Source organism: Taurulus bubalis (genome assembly GCF_910589615.1).
Source record: "Taurulus bubalis genome assembly, chromosome: 18".
NCBI classification, from domain to species: Eukaryota; Metazoa; Chordata; class Actinopteri; order Perciformes; family Cottidae; genus Taurulus; species Taurulus bubalis.
The window spans coordinates 6,429,830-6,449,613 of NC_136606.1; the positions used below are offsets into that span (position 1 = coordinate 6,429,830).

At 47.5% G+C, this 19,784-nt stretch overlaps 1 protein-coding gene across 1 annotated transcript in view; it reads right to left on the reverse strand.

The window, feature by feature from the left end:
• Positions 1–19,784, reverse strand: part of gli3 (GLI family zinc finger 3) — a gene marked incomplete at its 3' end in the record, with an annotated part of 86,199 nt that overhangs the window by 61,980 nt on the left and 4,435 nt on the right. The window contains exon 2 of the mRNA XM_079234625.1: positions 7,386–7,560. Within this exon, the coding sequence (XP_079090751.1) occupies positions 7,386–7,518 (133 nt within the window). The 5' untranslated portion in view covers positions 7,519–7,560. The remainder of the gene's footprint in view (positions 1–7,385; positions 7,561–19,784) is intronic.

Genomic DNA, 19,784 nt, shown 5'->3' on the forward strand with positions numbered 1-19,784 from the left:
CGCCGCATGTGTACATATCTTAAAGCATGTCGATGGATAAAAAGCTTTTAAGAGCGTAATGAGATACTCCGTGACACTCAAAAATGTGCTCAATCACTTTGTAAATACCACAGAGGGAAAACAAAACCGTCAGAGAATTGCACTTTTAGTTTTGGCTTCGCTCCAGCTGCGTTTGGAGAACACCCACCCCACCCCACCCCCGGGCACCCCCTTTCCTTGTTGGAGTCTGTCTGGCGCGGAGTCTGACATGAGACACATCTCCCCGGGACTGGAGCTGTCGCTGCGAGGCCCACACTCCGAAACATCATTAGACTCGCCGCTCCAGGTGAGATCAGGCCGGGTATAGGAACGACAGAGAGAGGGGTGCATGTGTATTTGTGTCTCTGTGCGAAAGCATGCATGTGGGAGATGAGGTTCAAGTAGTAATCTCAATGCCTCTGAACGGACATGGCCTATTAAAATGCCTTCACAGGACCAGTTGCTTGTCAAGAGGCCTGCAGGCTGAGTTGGGCTCAGGACAGGGAGGGGCGGGAAGGGAAGGGTGAAAGACAGCTATGCAATTGATTAACATTAGAAGGACTTGCTCAAGTTCAAATTGCACGGCCCCTCTGCTGTAAGCTACAGACATTTGTTTCCCCGCAAGTAGAATGTTTCTTTCAGACCCTGTCTCCTCTACACATCTGAGTTCAATTCTCCGCATGCCCTCGCTCTGAAAATCAATTCCTCCTCCTCTCCTCTGCTCCTTTCCTCCAGCTCTGCGAACAGACCAGGGCGAGGGGATTACGCTGTCCCTCCCCAGATCCGAGCGAGACAACAAATGGTTCTTATCAACTGACACCCCCACTCCCCTTCCCCTGCCATCCAGGAGGAAGAGGCAGAAGCCTTGGCCCGGCCGCCCCGGCACGGATGTGTTTGTGGGCTCTGTCTGCCAATCGCGGCAACTTCTTTTTTACACTTAAAGCCTGAGCTATTTACGAGAGCCCTGGGAGAAGGTGTATGCGGCACCGGAGGGTGGGAAGAATGGAGGGCTGAGAGCTGCTGCTTCTCAACCTCTGCTTCTAATCAATCACCAGAAATCACTGCCGTGGTTTATGGCCTTTGAACCTAGCTCCTCTTTCGCACTGCGAGGGAGAGCGCTGGGGCGGGGAACGGGGTGGGGGAGCCGGGAGAAGGGTGAGAGTCAAGGCCCAGAGGGTGTGGAGGTCAGGGGAGAGAGATTACGGGGTATGGGGCCTTTCTGCTCCCTCAAACCCCGAAAGCATGTCTTGATTTAATCCTGTGAGTTTTGAGCAGAGGGCAGAAAGTGGCCTGAAACATTCAGGACGCTTTGTTTAACTGGACATCAAGCAAAGACTTTTGATTTGATTTGACAGCAGACTAAGTTCACATGCTGTTACTTTAAAACCATAATGCATGCTGGTAATCTACCTCAATTAAATATTGCATGTTGATCTATCATTTTAAATAACAGCTGCCACTATGCCAACATATCAGAAAGAAAAACGTACTTGACGAGGGGGAAAGCACATAAATATTAATATATGTTTAATAAACTGCTGCATCTTATTTCTTGTAAGTTACACATAAAACATGTATATGCAATCTAATTATGCATTATTTGTTTATCACACTGAGAACCAATTACTCTGTCTACGTCCTACGACTTATATGTCAAACAAGCGACTAAGAAAAATGAAAAATGAATAATACAAATTGTAAATCTTGAGAGAAAAAAAGAAACGTGTACAGTATCACAGCATTAGAGTATCTTTAAGAGAACAGAACGCAAAAGGTATCTATTGGTAGTCCTTTATTTGAACTCCAGCCCTGGTGGCACGGCCACTAGTTGCTGCTCCATCCCATTCAACAAGAATCCAACTGTGGTGAGGAGGCGTGAGCGGGCGAACAAAACCAAAAGGACGCGGAAAAGAACACACCACAATAAATCCTCCTGGCAGGGTCAGGACACCCCTGCTTTGTTCCTCCTGGCAGGAGGGGGGCCACTGATGCCTCCCGACAAATGGACAGAGTGGTAGAATAATCAACTACTGTTTCCCCACTTTATGGGTTTAAGAGTTTACGGGGCCTCTCTGAGAGGAGTGAGATCCGGCAGGGCCGCAGAGCTGCTGGGATGCGGCCGGGCCCCGTTGGTCGGTGGACCCTCGATCCCCCTCACGCGGGGCAGGCGGATTTTGTCTTTGTGAGGCGGGGTAGTTGGCTCAGAGACTTGTCTCTGACCCGCGTGACCTCTGACTTCAAGGCTATTCCGGCTCTCAGCGTGTCAGTGAAAATGATCTCAGGTTCTCCTGAGGAGCCTTTGTGATGGTCAGCATGAACCATCACAGCATATTAGATTTTAAAATAGATCCCTGAGGTGTCAGATTGAGATAGTTTGACTGAATTATGAGTCAAAATATAGGAAAATTGCAACTTTTTTGTAATTTCGGCCTAGATCTCTATTGGCATTAATCACATGTATCATGTTAATTGCCAGGATCTGGATATGCGGCATCATCGCTACAAGGAAGTCCAAGCAAAGAACACAATCATACAGGTTTTTAACAAACTACCAGGCTGCCCAAATTGTAAAAAACAAAAAAAACAAGGAGCAATACATTAAATGTTGCAAATGTCCATCACAGTTTACGGACTGAAGGCTGTGCATCTATCCAGTTCTCCAACAAAGGACTGACATTTCAGGCTTGCTTGGCCAATTTAAGGTTCAAAGTCACATGTCTTGCTACATCCACCAGGGCAAACAAGTAGGATGATCACTCACCAAAAAAACACAAAAAACAAAGATGCAATTCCACTACAGCTACATTCTGGCTGCATCTCCACAGCGTGCAAAGGTCTTGAGGCGGTGGCTTATGTGCGTCTTCCAACAGTGAAGGAGCAGTGGAGCTCCAGCAGGCGGATCTGGGCCCGCAGAAGTGTGCCAGACAAGAGAGGCCAGGCTGGGCCGGGCAGCTGAGGTTCCCCTCCGCCCTGAGTAGCGGCAAGGCTAAGCTAATCCTGCGCCTCAGGCCCCTGTGAGGTGGCTCTGCCAAAGCCTGTCCCCCCGCTGCTGCAGGAAATTGCCTTCAGTGCAGAAGTCCATGAAATGGCTATGGCTCGCCAGTGAAGGCAAAGCACATCCACAGTGTGTGCACATGGGGCCAGAGCGACTTTTTCAAACCCGAATCTACAGGTAGATTTTATATTTGATACTTGTATATCTCTAAAACCGCATGGTGTGGTATCATGAAAACAGCAATATTGTGGATAAATGAGTGTTTTCTTCTATGTATTCCTGCTTGGATTCTACGTTTTTATGTATTATATGCATTATTTATGTACCATAGAGGGGTCTTTTGACACTAAAAGACAGTTTTCCTGTGTGGGGTTGTGTGTCAGGGTCTATAACGCCTCCTCCATTGTGCTGTTTGACCCGTGGGCCAGCCAGAGCTCCCATGAGGTCCCTTATCCCTCCATCAGTCCTCTCTCATTAGCCCCCACAGGCAGAGCCCAGAGTAGGGTAACACAGAGGGGCCCCTGCTTCCTCCTCTGGTCCCCATGAAATACATACAGCACAAATACAGATGACAGAGATCACCTTTTAGCAGCAGTGATGCTCAAACTACTAAGTGCATTTCTTAAATACTTCTATTGTGTAAAATAAAAGGCCAGTTTCAGGAAGCTGATTTATTTATTGCATGTCTTGTCCTTTTTAAATCATCCTGAATCACTTGTCAGCCTTTATTGTCAGGCGGCATCTGGGTGTTCTTGCACATTTTATGTATTTATTAATCATTTTTGTCTTCAGTTAACCAGATCATCTTTTAGGGGACACACAACAGGGATAAAACGTGTAAAAGCAGAGGTGGCAGCATGAGGAGGGAGGAGGAGGAGATGAGGCAGGACACAGTGGAGAAACAGTTGATTATGAGTCCCATCAAGTGATCAATGATTTCATTAATAAGACGGATCACGCGGCTGTCATAGCTGTGACACGGGCTGAGGGATGATCCACTCCCAGTGCTCCATTTCCCCCAAGCCTCCCTCCCTTCCTCCCTTCTCCCTCCCTGTCCTTCCAATATTACCTCCCTCTGCCGACGCCGAGGGAACGCCGAGGAAAAAAGGGATGGAGCTGGGTGTTGACGGGGGTGGAGGAGGGGTTAGTCATGAGGGAGGGAATGAAGAAAGGGGGAGGGGTGAGGAAGGAGGGTGGAAGAAAAGTGAAAATCCATTTTGAAACCCATTTTCAATTAGGGGTCCACAAGCTGTTATCACAGGTGTCCCAGAATGGGGGCCCGTAAGTGAAAATGTCTCCTATCCGTTTCTGAAATGAAACCTTATCTGGGAGGCACAAAGATGGCGGGGACAGCGTATCTGTAAATTACTTTCCATCCCCGCTGTTAACGGGAACTTTATTTCTGTCGGATGACATTCCCCTCTATTTACTGTTGATCATTTAAATGGCTGCCTTAAAAAGAAGGTGGCCCCTCACTCTTCCTCTATCTCTCCCCTCTCTCTGTATTATTCCTTCCTTCCCATCAAAGCAGTCGAGTGTTCCTTTTCTTCTTTAAACACTTTAGCCACGCTCTGCATTTGCTTAGGGATTTCTCTGGTAACCTACACGAAGGCCGAACATGCGTTGCCCTTTACGGCTTAACTTGTTTGCCTCTGAGGGCCGAGGCTCTTGCCCTTTTTAAAGCATGACCATTAAAACGGTCCCAATTCTCCCACTTCATATCCTGCTGTTTAAATAATGAAAATTGTCGGAACTGTGTCCAGTTGTTCTGCTCCCCAGTTTTCAATTCTCATTACTCACTCCCTCTCTTTCCTCAAATCAGAAATCATAAAAGTCCAATACCATAAACTTTTCCCCTTCTTTTTCCCCTTAGCAAATAACCAAACCTTCAGGCCCCGCGCCATGTTTTTTTCTTCTCTTTTTTTTTATTGGCAAATTATCCCATGACGACAGGATTTATTCAGTCGAGGAGCAGGGACATCTTTTTTTTTCTTCTTTTTTTTTTTAGCCCGGGACCCAACAAAAGAATCAGGGGACTTTGTGGTCCACCTGCCTGCCGAATGATGAGGGTGGGAGGGGAGAGCGGGGCGAGCCCACCCCCCCAAACCCCTCCTAAAGAGCACCAATCACAGCATTGTTGTGGCACAGTCGGCTCTTTTGAGCTGTCAGTGCAAGAGGAGGGGGCACAGAGATGAATGGCACACAGGATGAAGCCACCATTTAGCCAACCATGTGGGAACGCTCGACCAGGACTCAATAATTACTCTGGGCCTGCTCAACTTGGACAAAACTTTGGGACAAGAGCGGAAGGCAGAGTGGAGGAGGAGCGTTTTCCCTGTAGTGCACGTAAGGTGAAGATTTTAGAGCTAAATCTGTTTCCAGACAAAAAGTGCAGTTTGCTAATCGGAACAGACCGGCTGCAAGATCTGATCAATTTGCAAGGTGATCCAAATCACAAGAAAATCTTCTCGCTTTGGAAAGCTAAACATCCGGCATATCCCCTCCACCTGCCCCTCCCCCCGCCCATCTACTTATTCTCCACTTTTCACAACTTATCGTAGCACGCCGTTGCCGGGCGCACCACGGGGTTTCCTCAGCGCCGAGATCAGGGGCCACTACTCTGCCTGACGGGGGGAAATATTTTGCCGGGCCTTCTCTAAGAAGAACCAGTCACTGGGGTTCCACAGCTGCTCACAATTACCTTTTGTTTGGAGGGAGGCGGTGGGGCCGGGGCTACGGGGGTTAAAGTTGAGGCGAGTGTAGGGTTACACCTGATAAGAGGTTATGAGTTCTGGGGGCCGACTTGGGAATGTGCTGTAATTATAACAACACAAAGAATGTGTAAGCTATCTTCTGATTCCAAGAGGGAGATAGGGATCTAAAAGGGACCTTTCTCTGCAGATCAGTACCGTCCCTCCCTTCGTTGAGTGAATTATGAGACTACTGTATTTTAAAGAGTGCAACATTTATGAAAGCCGTAGTGTCTCTTGTGGCGTGGCCGAGTCGGTGTAGGAGATCAACCGTATGCTGTTCAGAGCTGTAATTACAAGCACATTACGGAGAAAGATCCACAATCACAAAGCCAAATTACATCCATGCTTTTTCCAAAACAAACTTCTTCTTTTTTTCTTCTTCTCGCTGCCCCTTTAATTAATAAAACAGGGCTGGCCATCTGGGAATGAGTAAGATGCTTAAGGATGCATTACCTTACCCACTTCCTGTGATAACTCACATATGGGCAACAAGTCACCGCAACATAGCCTTTCCTGGATTGTTTGTCTCCTCTTCACACTTGGGATGATCACATTTTACATCAGTGGAGTCGAGGAGAGGCCACCAGCTCCAGCTACAAGAGCCAACTATTCCCCAAAAACCTCCAAATCCTCTCACAGCTAATGAGCACAGCTGCAGCTTAGACCGCGGTGATCTCAACTCTGGTTTTGTTATGACTTTAGCTCGATGCTCCAAGGCTTTCCAGCCAGACTTAAAAAAAAAAAAATCGCCATTTAATATTCCTCATTCCAGCATCTGAGTTCAGAATGAAAGACCGAATGACGACAGGCTTGATGAACTGTAAGCTCCACGCAGCTTTTAATAGCATGCGTTAAAGACATTGCTGTGTAAACATGCCAAATGTTTAGCTACCAGTGAGGGTTGCATGTGACTCACCGCGAGAATAAGGGGGGGAAGTAAACATAAGTAACGTGAGCGAGGATATGCGTGTGTCTAGATCTTTTAAGATCTTGCTTTTGGGAGTTAGTTTCATCTTAAAGTAGTGAGAACATCGGCAAAAATAACATTCCTCCGTCCCCAGTGGGTCAGTGGCCCCAATGCTCAAATATGTTGCCACGTATGGAAGCCACACCTCCGTCTCCTAGCTCAGGTCTGGAAAACATCAAAAAAATGCCTGAGAACGAGAGACTGCAAGCCTTTTGTGACTCAACTTAGGATACAAATGGATGAAACCTGTGTTTCAGTGGCATGTTTATTCACGAGTTAGAGAGGAAGTTCAATTAACAGTTGCGACCGACAAGAGCTGGCACAGAGAAGGTGTGTTTCTCCACACCTCTAGGAGCATGAGGTGGAGGTGCAGCTGTGCAAAAAAAAAACAGCAGGTCACCAGCAAAATCCAAACTGCTGGATTTTATTTTAAGAAATGTGGATACATAAATGTTGAAAGTGTATTATACTTTACTGTCCCTTGATATCAGCTGTGTAGTGTTGTTTTTATCTGTGTCTAATTTGGGCTACATGTTCCCATTACTCATCTGCTGAGCTGACTATTCGTCTCTTCAAAACTGGGCGTATTCCAACAGACCATAATTATGTTTGCATTAGCCACAGCTAATGTGCAGTTGGAGGCGACACGTACCGTTTGAGGTGGTGCTGGAGGCCACCGCCTTCTCGCTGATGTCATTGCGCCCTGATGAGCCCTTGGTCGCCACAATGGTCTCCACCCTCTTCTTCTTCTCAGCTGCTGAACTGGCATGGGAGTGGGTTTCCATGGCGATCGCTCATTCCTCAACACCTCATTGGAGACGGGATAACTTTTGGAGAAAACAGAAGGCAGAGAGAGCGGATGAGTGAATGGAAAGACATGAAGCATATCATATTGTTTAAGAGCTTTATTCATTTGATTTGTGCATTAAGTTAAACTCATTTAGTTCTTTTAGTTAAACATTTTAACAATGCTGTAGAGCGCCTCAAGAAAAGACTTTAACACTGAGAACCCAGTGAGAGAAAACTTCAGATCCAATCCTCCCTTTTCATGATGCCCAGAGCAGACCACGGGTCAATCCACCAGCTCACCCTGATTTATTTTAACTCAAGCCTGCTGGGCTCTGATCTGCCTCTCCACTAACTGTGGTTAAATATCCCCAAAAACTAAACAAAAATGTAGCTTACCTTATCTTCAACTATGTCACACTAAACTTCTGACTTCACGTCAAAAAGAAAAACCTCTATAAACATCCAGCGAGGCAGGACATCCTGACTAGGTTTTATATCTCAGAATAGAAGTAAAGGCAGCTTGTGGATATACTGATAATCCTGCTGTAGCAGTGTTTCCAGAGAGAAAGGAGAAACCCTAAGGGGATACCACAGAGAGAGAAACATTCACAGTCCTGAAAAAACAAGGGTTGTTTGAAGGCCCTTTTGGGAATATCATGGTGCCGGGCAATTTTTCTTTCAAAGAATAAAGGTGGTTCAAGTTAATACTGTCTGTGGGTTTAGAAGGGGTTCAGCCAACAGTCTAGCAGACATGCTGCTCAGTTCAGCACCTCAGAGGCTGTCTACAAACTCAACTCTATCTAGGTCATGGAGGTCTCTGATTATGGAGACAACACGGCGATGCACCACAACCCCTCATTTACACAAAGTACAGGACGGCTTCATTTTGTCCAATACCAAGCCTTTACTTAGACTCCATAATTCATGGATAATTAGTGGAAATATTTAGTCTGACTAACATTTTCTTTCCAATAAAGACCGGCTAATTACCCGACTGTACTATTTAATTGTCCTCCGCCCTATAAACATGCATGGATACATACAAGGCCAGCGGAAAAGTAAGCTATAATGCAAACAGAGGAGGAGTGCTGCTGATTTTGAGCAATTCCCCAAAGGCGGGAAGGCGAGGGGGAAGTGGCGAGGGGTAAACTTCAGACAAACACTGTGTGCTTTGTTTGTTTTTTTCCCAACCCCCTGAAAAACCAGAGTCTGTCATCCATTCTGACCCGACAACAACATCTGTAAGCAATTGCTGGCTTAAAAAAAAAAGAGAGAGAGAGAGGAAAAAAAGAGAAGGGAAAAAAAAACAATGCAATTACTGCCTTACCAATCAAAACAGAATTAAACAAGAGCTCGTCCTCTAATCACTCCCACATGAATACACGTGTAGCCATCACCCCCAACCAAAGACATTTTTGTCGTATACGTGCATAGATATCATCTGAAATCACTGCTGCGTGCGTTTGATGGAGTCTTTCATTCCTTTGCAGTGCGAGCGAGTTAATGGTGAGAATGCCGTGCGTCTGCACATGGCGCGTTGGAAGTTCCTACCAGGACGACTGATCATGAACGCCACTCGTTCACTTCCGTCGGCGGCAACTGAAACAAGAGAGCGATCAAAGAAAGCGTTTTGGTCTCACTTCTGTGAAACTGTCATTACATCATTCTAACGACTGAACTTGAGCAACAGCAGTAAATGAACCCGGGAAAAGGAACCTACTTTTTCAGGCTGTTGCTGAATGGCTCCCAACATGCTTTGCGTGTGGAGTGAGCGTACATGAATGTGTGTGTGCATGTGTGTGTGTGTGTGTGTGTGTGTGTGTGTGTGTGTGTGTGTGTGTGTGTCGGCCCCCCCAGGTGAGTCAGACCAGCGTTAAAATAGAAATAGCTGAAAGTGCAGTGAATATGGGGGGGCGTGATTGGAGGTTTGTAGGCGAGGTGAGGAGAAAGCGGGGCATTCCTCTGGTCGGGCAAATATTCACAAGTCCGAGCCACCGAAGCGTGTCTGACCGGCCTTTTGTGTTCCACAAGGCAGGCCACAGTTCCAAAGCAGCAATTAAAAGCAGGACCTTTTCACCCATAATCCCTCTGACCTGGACGCCCACACCCAATCCTGCAGATGTTCCCGTCTCTGCTTTCGTGTTGCTCATTTTCGCCATTTTCAAACACTCACTGCCGGCGCAAAGACAATTCTTTTCATCGTGTGTTTACATCGAGACACTGTGGAAAGAATGCGTCTTGAAGTTTTCTCCTCAGGATGAAATATCTAAGGACAGAGATCCTAGTTTGAACTTTTTCTATTCAGCACTTTGAACTTTCAGTGGAGGAACACGAATGTGCTCACGAGCCAGACGCGGAAATATGATTTTTTTTAAAAAGACATTTGCATGAGACAGCAGAGAAATAAGCATCTGTATGGAGACTACCTCACAGACCCTGCATCAGTGGTGTGTCACAGAGGCCTGGCACAAAAGAAGGAATTACAACTAGGCATTGGTTGCTGTTGTAACTCAAAATAAATGTTAATTTCATATTAATGTCTTTCCCATGAAATGTCTGTCCTACACCCAATTAGAGAAGAGAGAAAGAGGGTGTATCTTTATTTGTGCTCCACTGTAATCCTTCCACACAGAAAAGGAGGCGATTAAACAGGTTTAAAATACCACAATTCAGACTGTTCCCTCGGAAAAAGAAAAAAAAAAACATTCTTATTTTATAAGCACATTAAGCAAATCAATTTAACATAAATTATACGCCTTGGTGACAAAGGCACTGAGTTGAAAGTCATCTGCAAATTGTACACATCAAAGTGAAACACTAAAATAAACTTTTGCCTTTGATAGAAAAAAAAACAGTTTTTCTTTTTTTTCTCTTCTTCTTCATGCAAGCTTAAACGGCTGCTAACGCTATCAAAAATCTCCGCCTTTTGTTATTTAAAGGCTCCATCTTTACAAGTTTAATTCTATGGAACTGCTTAAGGTGTATACCTCCAATTCCATTTGCAAATAAATGCAAGACACACACACACACACACACACACACACACACACACTCAGAAACTGAGGGACATTTTGATATAAACTCTTGAAGTGTCTTCTTAGATTTGGCAACCCCCCCCCCCCCCCCCCCCCCCCCCCCTCACAGACGGGGTACTGTATTTGTGTTCATTTCATTAGGGCGACTGTTCAGTGTCGAGGGCCCCCTGAGGGGGGAGACTGGCAGCGCCACAGCATTCATCATCATTACATCAGCGACCACCGAGATCTGCTATCTTAGGCTTATCAACGCGGCACAAACGCACCGCAGCGCAGCGAGTTAGAGGGGAGGGGAGAGATGGGAGATGGAGACGATTGAGGGAGATTGTGAGCAAAAGTGGGATAAGAGGGGGAGAAAATGAATGGTGGAATGAAGGAAGGGAGGAGCATGAGCCTGTGTGTGTGTGTGTGTGTGTGTGTGTGAGTGTGTGTGTGTGTGTGTGTGTGTGTGTGTGAGTGTGTGTGTGTCATGCATGTGTGTGCACCTCACTGTGCCCCTGCATGCCTGCACATGTTTTCCTGTGTGTACGACGTGTGTTTTCGCACATTTTCGCAGCTATGCCAACAACATTAAGGGCTCCTGCACAGCTGGAATAACTAAAACACCGAGGGGCAAAGAGGGAGGAGGAGTTGAAGCCCTTCAGCGAGATTAGCTGAATCTAGCAATAAAACAGAATGCGCTGGCTCAGGCTGCATGTGTTTGCATTGGATAAGGTCAGCGAGGGGATGAGGCCCCTTGAGGAGGAGACAGTGGAAGCGCTTGCTGGTGGTTAGAGGACCTGTCGCGGGTTCACCGAGGAGGTCTTCCCAAACTCAATGGCTCTCAGAGGAAACCACATACTTAGGTTTCCATGCTGTGTTCAACACTGCACTTATGGCTTGCCCTTGGCCCTGGAAGGCAAAGGGGAAGAGGGTATTGGGGGTGTTGGGGGGGGGACTGGGGATTTGGTGGTTGTGGCTCCCATTCACCAGTGAAACTTAACATTGTGCCCAGATGGCACTAAGTCTGGCCTACAGCTGATGGGGACCAGCCCCTCAAGTAAGGGCCATTTAGCAGGAATTAGTCACACCCCGCCACACACACATACACATATGCACATGCAAACTGGGTTAGTGCTAGGCCTTCTCAACCTTTTGTATGCTGTGACATGGCGAAGCTATTCAGACTGTCAGTCATCTACATGTTTCTGTATCCTCCCACCATAATGTGAGAGTCCCACTTTTTACTGCTACCTTGTAAAACTTAAAGTTGAGGCATTTATTGAGATGATTTATTGCTCTGTGTTTTGAATCACTAAATCATCTTGTGAATACTGCACGGAACATCAAATGCGCCTTTTCTGCTTTTTCTGCTTTAAGGCTTTACAAAAGACCTTCCCTGTCTTTTATTTTATCTCCGCACCTGAGGTCCCGAATCGGAGCAGCGTTGCATCAGCGAACAATCTGGTGCTGCTATCACAAGTGCGCTGCACAATATTTGAAAAGACTGCGCAAATGAGGAGTGTTTGTATTTGATTTTTTTGGTCAAGGACAAACATGCAACAACGCAGCCTATCAGTCGCTTTCAGCGGAGCTAATAAGATTATCCTCGCGCGCGTCTCAGTCCCTCAGACCTCTCTACTTGAGATGCTTTGGAGGGCTGGTGAGGGACCCTGTGTGTTGCACTGCAGAATGAGCTGAGTGCATCTTACATTCCTGGGTAACAAACCCAAACGATGTAATCGTAATGCTTACACGATGCTTCTTTTGCGCTCGCTACCCAGCAGATAAGGGGCAAATAAAGCACGAGCCACAATGGAAATCTTCAGCGTTTCCCCCACAGGCCCCTGCTTATTAAATTGTTTATTTATTTTGACTTTGCATTTGTTCGTGAGCCACTTGTGTCAGGGCAAGTGGGGCTGTGAGGAGTGAAGACAATGGGTAATGCAGGCAGCTTTGTTGCACTGGTGGCCCAGTTAGGCGGTATTGGTTTCCCCCCTGCTCTCCACTTTTATTCTTTTCCTCCCCACGCTAAAACGAGCCTTTGTTTGATCGGACACTTTCCCTGATTCTTGAGAAGAAGGAAAAGATGCTTGTTCAGCCATTTACTGGCGGCCCAAGCAAACAATGCAACACATTACCGCAGCAAAACACCATAAAGGTCCCTGGGAGGGAAAAGAAAAAACAGTTTTCTATCAGCGGAAGTTTTTTTTTTTTTGCCGTTGAATTTGCAGAGATTAAGATTAGCATGATTGCAAATACTTTCCCCTACTTTCTAACTTTGCATGTATCCATCCACACAGTTGAGATTCAGTTCATTATAAAATCAGTTGTCACAGCAGCAGCAGCGCATGCCACAAACTCTATAGCAAAGGTTTCCACTTGAGTGGCCCCGGCACATGGCACCCACTGTAAAGCACAAGAGAGTGAGGGCTGTATCCTGTCAGTGGGCCTCTCATCTCCAGTGAAGACAGTCTTCCTACAAGGCTTTAGAAAGAGCTCTGCACGATGCCACAACCAGAGCGCGGCGACAACATCCTTCACTGAGCTTTCACAGCGAAAGAGTACATGTTACGCGGCGTGCTGCGTTGTTTGAGAGCACAGTTCCTATGTAATGCATGCAAGTGTGTGTGTGTGTGTGTGTGTGTGTGTGTGTGACAATGGCACGAGGACGAGGGACTGTGTTTGAGAGTGTGTGAGCCGTGCTGCATGACGCTGTGTATAGGAGTTGGATGCACCAGGTGCTCTATAACTCCTCTCAGTAGGCAAGTGAAATCCCCGTGTGCAGAACATAAATAAGAGAGGGGACCCCAGGGAGGGGATGAGTGGAGGAAGAGAAATTCCTGTACTGATGAAAACCTCGCACACAACTCTCTCTGCCTCCTCCTCCTCCTCCTCCTCCTCCTCCCACATGCACTCTGAGAAAGATCAAGCAGATGGATGGTCCTGTGTGAGTGCAGTGGCGGCAGGTATGGCTCTGGCAGAAGGTCTTCACACTTAAGAGCGTAAAACAACGAGCATTTGAGGCGACTGAACTACTCGGAGCAATCCGGAAGGTTGTACAGCCACAGGTTACGGAGTCAAAGTGAAACTTTCCTGCCTGCAAACACTCAAAGTCCCCCTTCTCTTCTCACTTATTTCATGCATACTCCGTCTCCTCCTCTCACCCTTTCCCCTCCTCCTTTTCTATTTCCCTTTCCTTCATTCCTTTGTGTCACCGGAATAAGTGTCGGAGCGCAGTGAGTCAGTGCTGCGATGTGATTAATGACGGGCCCTGGCGTTCTTCGGGGCCGAGCGCTAACAACAGCCAGGGGGCAGCGCGATAATGCACAATAATAAAGCCAGCAGACAAACAGGCGGGCAACGCAAGGCCTATTAGCTAGCCCCATCAGGACGGCTAAGTGAGAAATTAGCCCTTCCCAAGCTCCGCCACAATTCATCAAGTGCTGCCCCTGAATCCCCCCTCAAGAAGTCATAATGTTTACTTAAAGACTGGCCTCGATGCCCCAGCGGCGAGCTTTATTGGCTCTTATTAATTCCCGTTCTGGCCCTCGCGGCCATGCCATTTAAACCGAATTAAAGGGGTGAAAATTGGATGAGATGCAGTCGTCTTGGTGTTTGGCTCGCGCGTGATAAAGCCGGACCTAAACGGAGGGAGACTTTGAAAAAAAATAAGAGGGGAGGGCAATCAAATCGGCATGTAAAGGAATGCTGAATGAAGCTGTCCTGAAATGTGCCGCAGTCAGTCAGAGGAATGCAGGGAGAGAGGGGGGAAAGGGAGAGAAGAGAAACGGCATTGCTTTAATGCTAGACTTCCTGTGCGGATGGGAACAGATCCAGAAGGGTAACACTGGGTCACACATTCCACAAATGCAAAAAAAAAAAAAAAAAAAATGCAATGATTCTTATAGTATCTTTGCGTGTTCCTTATCTTTCATCAGGCGGGTTGAAAAATACCCTAAAATCAGGTCACTCCATCAGCACTCTCAGCCTTATTTCAACATGTCAGTGACGGACAGGCGAACGAGGGGGAGGGAGCACACTCGACACAAAGTGCATGCCTTTAATGAGGTGGCTGTGCCAGTCTTAAAATAACAGAGAAACAAAACACACTTCTCAAAGAACAGTGATTAAATGTGTCCGTTTCCATCAGCATGGTCGATTACTCATAATTCAGAGCTTTCTTATTATCTGGTGGTGAAACGCTTGGTTGATAAGTTGAATCAATTAGTCGTTTATCAAGAAAAAAATGCAAAACATTTGCTGGTTCCAGCTCCAAAAGGGAAAATGGCCTATTTTTCTCTGTTTTATATAATTGTACAACTGGACATCGTTGGGTTTTGGGAACTTCAAATGGGCTTCTTTCTCTAGTTTCTGACATTTTAAACACTAAATGATTCACTGATTAATGAAAACAGCTGCTATTGCAGCTCAATATGTTCTTGCTGAAGTTCACATCCCTCTTCGTTGTACAAGTAGTGCTTTCATGTGAAACCACAACACTGAACGGGTTCACCGGCCCCTGTGCCGGTCTCTAAGTGGAGCATACAAGTTAAGAGGCCCATCCACGTGAACTGTGGGTCCGTGCTGCAGGATTGGCGGCAGCCAAGAGTGTGTTCTATAGTAGTGTGGAGTATACGGCAGCGGAGGTGTGGGATCAAAGACAGCTGAAGCTCAGAGGGAGTCCCGGAGACTTCTAGCTCTCCCAGCGGCAGCTTCGGGAGGAGACAACTCTCTCCCTTCACTTTCATATCAGCCACAGAGCCCCCCCATCCCTCTGCGCCAGCTCGTCGGCTTCACACACACACGCACGCACGCACAGGAAGTCTCAGAGGATTTGCCAGTACTGCAAAACCTGTACCCCACCTACAGCAACACACACACACACACACACACACACACACACACACAGATGCTGTTGCTCATCACAAACACGCAAGTGAGTTTTTTGGGAGATTTTGAAAGGCTGAGTGAGTTGGGAAGAAACTCTCTCACTCTCCCCCAGTGAAAACGACTCACGCAACTCAAATACCGAGACAATATCGCACAGCGCCGGAACGAGATGCCGTAAACCTCACAGCGCTGCCGAGTGCTCGACAAAAAACGTCCCATAAACTCCAAAGAGCGCAGTCACAAAATGGCCCCCTGAAAACAAGACCGTCATTAGACAGGCAGCCCCCCTCAGGCCCGCCGACTCGATTGCGAGCGAGCCAAACATCTGGGGGTATTTACTCGTTTCAGCTGTTTGCAACCCCGCCTCGAATAAATCTGGGAGCTGTAACACCATCGCTTAGGACCGCTACTAAACAAACATGCTCAACGCTTGCCGGCTCACTCACTCACTCCTCTCCGCACGCTCGCGCATCCCAAACCAGGAGTCGGGGGCCGCTAACGCAGGGAAATACATTTGCGGAGGAGGAGGAGGAGGAGGAGGAGGAGGAGGCCTTAATTGGAGCGTTTGACGGGAAGCCTGGGGTTAATTGGGAAGCATGGAGAGCAGCTGGCTCCACGGTGGAAGTTGAGACAGGGATAATAAGTTCACCCTTTGCAGGAGAGACGCTTGCTGATGAATCAGATCAGAGGAACGGTGTACAGTGTAATCACCCTCACATCTCCCCTCCTCCACCCTGCTCCCCTGACAAGCAGAGACAACCTGGCTCCCAGCTACGCAATCTGGCACCTATCACACAGGACTGGCAGGGAGGGAAGAGATCACCCAGTGATGGTTCACACACTGCTAATCACTCACACGCACAATAATTCTTACCTCTAGGACACGGGACCCAGTTTATCAGTTCGCCGGTCGATGTATGTAAATCTCTCCAACAATGTGTGTACTAATGGCTTATTACCCCGCGTTAGCTGGTTTGCATTGATCTCTACGCCAGAGGGAGATGGGGAAACTAGAGCAGTTCGCTGCTCAAATGTACCGAGCAGGACTATAATCACATCCCAGCTTGTTTCAATAAAAGCAACATTAGCATAAACCATCTCAAACACACTAAAACCTTCACCCCGCTCGGTCCGTGCAAGAAAAAGGGGGGGAAAAAAAACTTTCCTGGATTATAGGGTAATCAGAGCCATATGGGATGGGTCGGTACAACTTTGTGTGTCTCTCTGAAGTGTATGGATTGCCTCCCCAGATTATGACTTTCTAAACGAGAACACTATTTTTTTCCAGAGGAGCACATCTTTAGCCAGTGTATACCGAGAGAGAGAAAAGAAAGTGAGGGCTCTCAGGAAACTAGTAGCTGCAAAGGGTTTAGGTATAACACCGAACTCAGTTCCTTGTGCTGGGAGGCTGGCGGAGGGAAGCCCAGGTAGAGTCATAGGCAGTAATGGGAGGAGACAGCGACTTAGAGCGCCACACAAAAGCCAGGCTTTATAAATAATTCCAAAAGCTAACAGGATCCCTTGTATGTGTGAATCTGTGAAATACATTCACACATGAATGCACACACACACACACACACACACACACACACACGCACGCACACACGCCCTGCCACCAGGGGGAATAGGTTATTCACACTCCTCCACTGGGGCTGCTGGGAGTCCGACCTGCCCCGATTGGTAAATTTAGGTGAGTATCTTTCTTGCATAGATGATGCGAAAAACAAAAAAAAAGAGGTTCATTTCAGCAACACACACACACACATGCGTTGACACACTCACTCACTCATAATGCAGGGCAGCAAAGCACACCGGAGACCTGTCTTGTAAATCTCTTTGTGAAAGCAGCTTTGGGGGGTAGACAGGGGCTTACGTACTGAGCCCTGAGGTAGAGCTACAGACTCCACTCCCTCTAACCCCCCCATGGTCTTTCTCCCTCTCCCACACACATACTCCGCGCTCTTCTCCTCACTTTTCCGGCTACCCCACATTTCCTCCTCCTTTGCTGCCCTTCTCTCACCTTATCCTTCCCTCCCGCTCTACCGCTCTCCCCTCACTCCTCCCCTCTGTCCCGGCCCGGGCTCCAGAGCGCTGGTCCTTAGCCCCTGCAGGCTCCCGTGGCGTTGCGGTGACTAATGTCCTGCCTTTGCTCAGACAATGAGTTTGAGTCTGAGCCGGGAAAGTGTTGAGGAGGGAAAAAGACTCGAGCACCTTTGACAAATGGAACCCTTCGCACTCCCGTGCCCACTGAGGGAGGCTTTACAATGTCGCGCTCCACGCTCCACGTCCTCCGAGGGGCGGCTGCAACCCGCGAAGCCGCATCTGGGGGAATATAATGAATTCTTTGGGAAGTCTAACCTGGCTTTCTTCATGAATAAGATATATTTCCAAAGCATGTCGACCCCTCTTAATAAAAACACAAGTCTGGCAGGAATAGCCAAAGCCGTTTTAGGGCCCCATGTACACGTTAATATTTCTGTTTCTCTATAAATTTCCCCGGGCCCACTTCTTTTCCAGGCCTGTCACTGCAAGGCCAGCCCTACATTTCCCCTGCAAGGTAGAGGAGCCATGATGACAAACTGTCATTAAAACCGGCTGGAGTCCCTCTCTTTCAAGGAACTCAAACTCTTGGATGCTCCCTCCTCTTCCCCGTGCACCCTACCCCCCATGCAACCCTGAAAGGAACTGGGCTTTGTCTGAGGAGCAAAGGAGAGAGGAATACCCCCACCCCTTCAACCCTACCTCCCCTCCCCGAACCCTGTTCCTCACTCCCTGCGGAGTATTGTTAAAACAGAGCCCCCTCTCTTTCCGAAGCCCGGGCTCTTAAAACAGCGTGCTTTGCATGAGAAAAAACGATTAGTCTTCAAATGCTCCGCTGTCAAAGGAGGGCTCTTTCAGGTTGGGGCAGAAATTTGCTCAGATAGTAGAGTTCCCCTTTTGTTTTTCCAAGATGAGGCATTATTGGAGCCAGGGTCTGTTAGCATTCATTGCTGAGAAGAACACACTAGAGGGGTTTATACGGGATGCCCCCCCCTTCCTCCCCCCACATCCCCTCCTTTTCCAACTTGCCCCAAGTCCGCAGCAGAAGGAAATGAAGGAGCAGAGTGGGGGAAGAGGTACTCATCTAAACATGTTTGGAGAGGAGAGAGAATGTCCGGGCATGCGCTTCTTTCAGGTATTAACCTTGGGATTTACATTTGACATTCAAACAATAGACCCCTCATTGACCTCCACTCCATGATGCAGCAATTCTCTGGGATAACTCCCACTGAAAGACAACTAAGCAGCATGGGATTGCAAACACATGGGGTGCACATTGTGAGCATTATTGCATGACAATGCATAACTTAATTACTGGTGTTAGGGCAGGAGTTTTGTTTCAGAAATGCACAGTTCGCAAGAAAGTCTTTCCAGTTCAGATCATTTTGCACGGAGAGTGTGTGTGTAGGTACGGGTGTCTCGGAGCAGACAGAGCCTGACTCATGGCATCACACATCAAGAGGCAGGGGTAAGTGACAGATCATTGTTCACAGCAAGCGGCCAGTTCATCTGTCCCCCAATCACCTCCCCGGCCGAGAAAGACCCCCTCACGGATGCCACAACCGGGTCCCGTCAAAGCTGACACAATGCCACATCTGCAATAACAGCCCCGGGGCCCCGGGACGCTGTGTCTTTAGGAGCTCAACTTTACACGCAGCCCACCAGCAAATGGGCCCCAAAACCAAAGCACTTCACCTCTTGCTGCTATCCCTCACACCGCAGACTTAAAGACGTTTTTACGGCGGCTACAGCAAACAGAGGGAGGGGATGAGCGGCGCCCACATGCAAGCGTGACTTGTCCTGTTTCTCATCAAGTGTGTGAGGAAGAAGAAGCAAAAACACACACAGCCGCCTGATGGCACACTCTGCATTAGTCTGCATGAGTATTTGCAGTAAAAATTTAGCACGACCTACAACGGGCTTATGTTAAGCTGTCAAACCCGACTTAATCGATCGTAAATTCAACTCGCTTGATGCAAATTTACTTTACTGTTTTCACTCTTTTTTTTCTTTCTCCTTTTTTTTTATGACCGTCTTCGGTGCCTCACTCTGGGAGAGCAGTTGACCAGACTAATTGTCAGGTCCAGTTGGAGTTTCCAACAGGCCAGAGCCATGGAAAACAAACCAGCCCTCTCTCAGCCCCTGCTAAGGCAACTTGAGCTCCCACTTTTTTTTCTTCTTTTTTTTTCTCCCATTTCTTATTTCTTCAGACAAATGAAAAAAGAAAAAAGTTGCTTTCACAAGAGTGGGGAGGGAAAAAAAAAAGACTAAATAAATTCTAAACACTCGTGTGTATGAGCGAGGGAAGAAGAAAC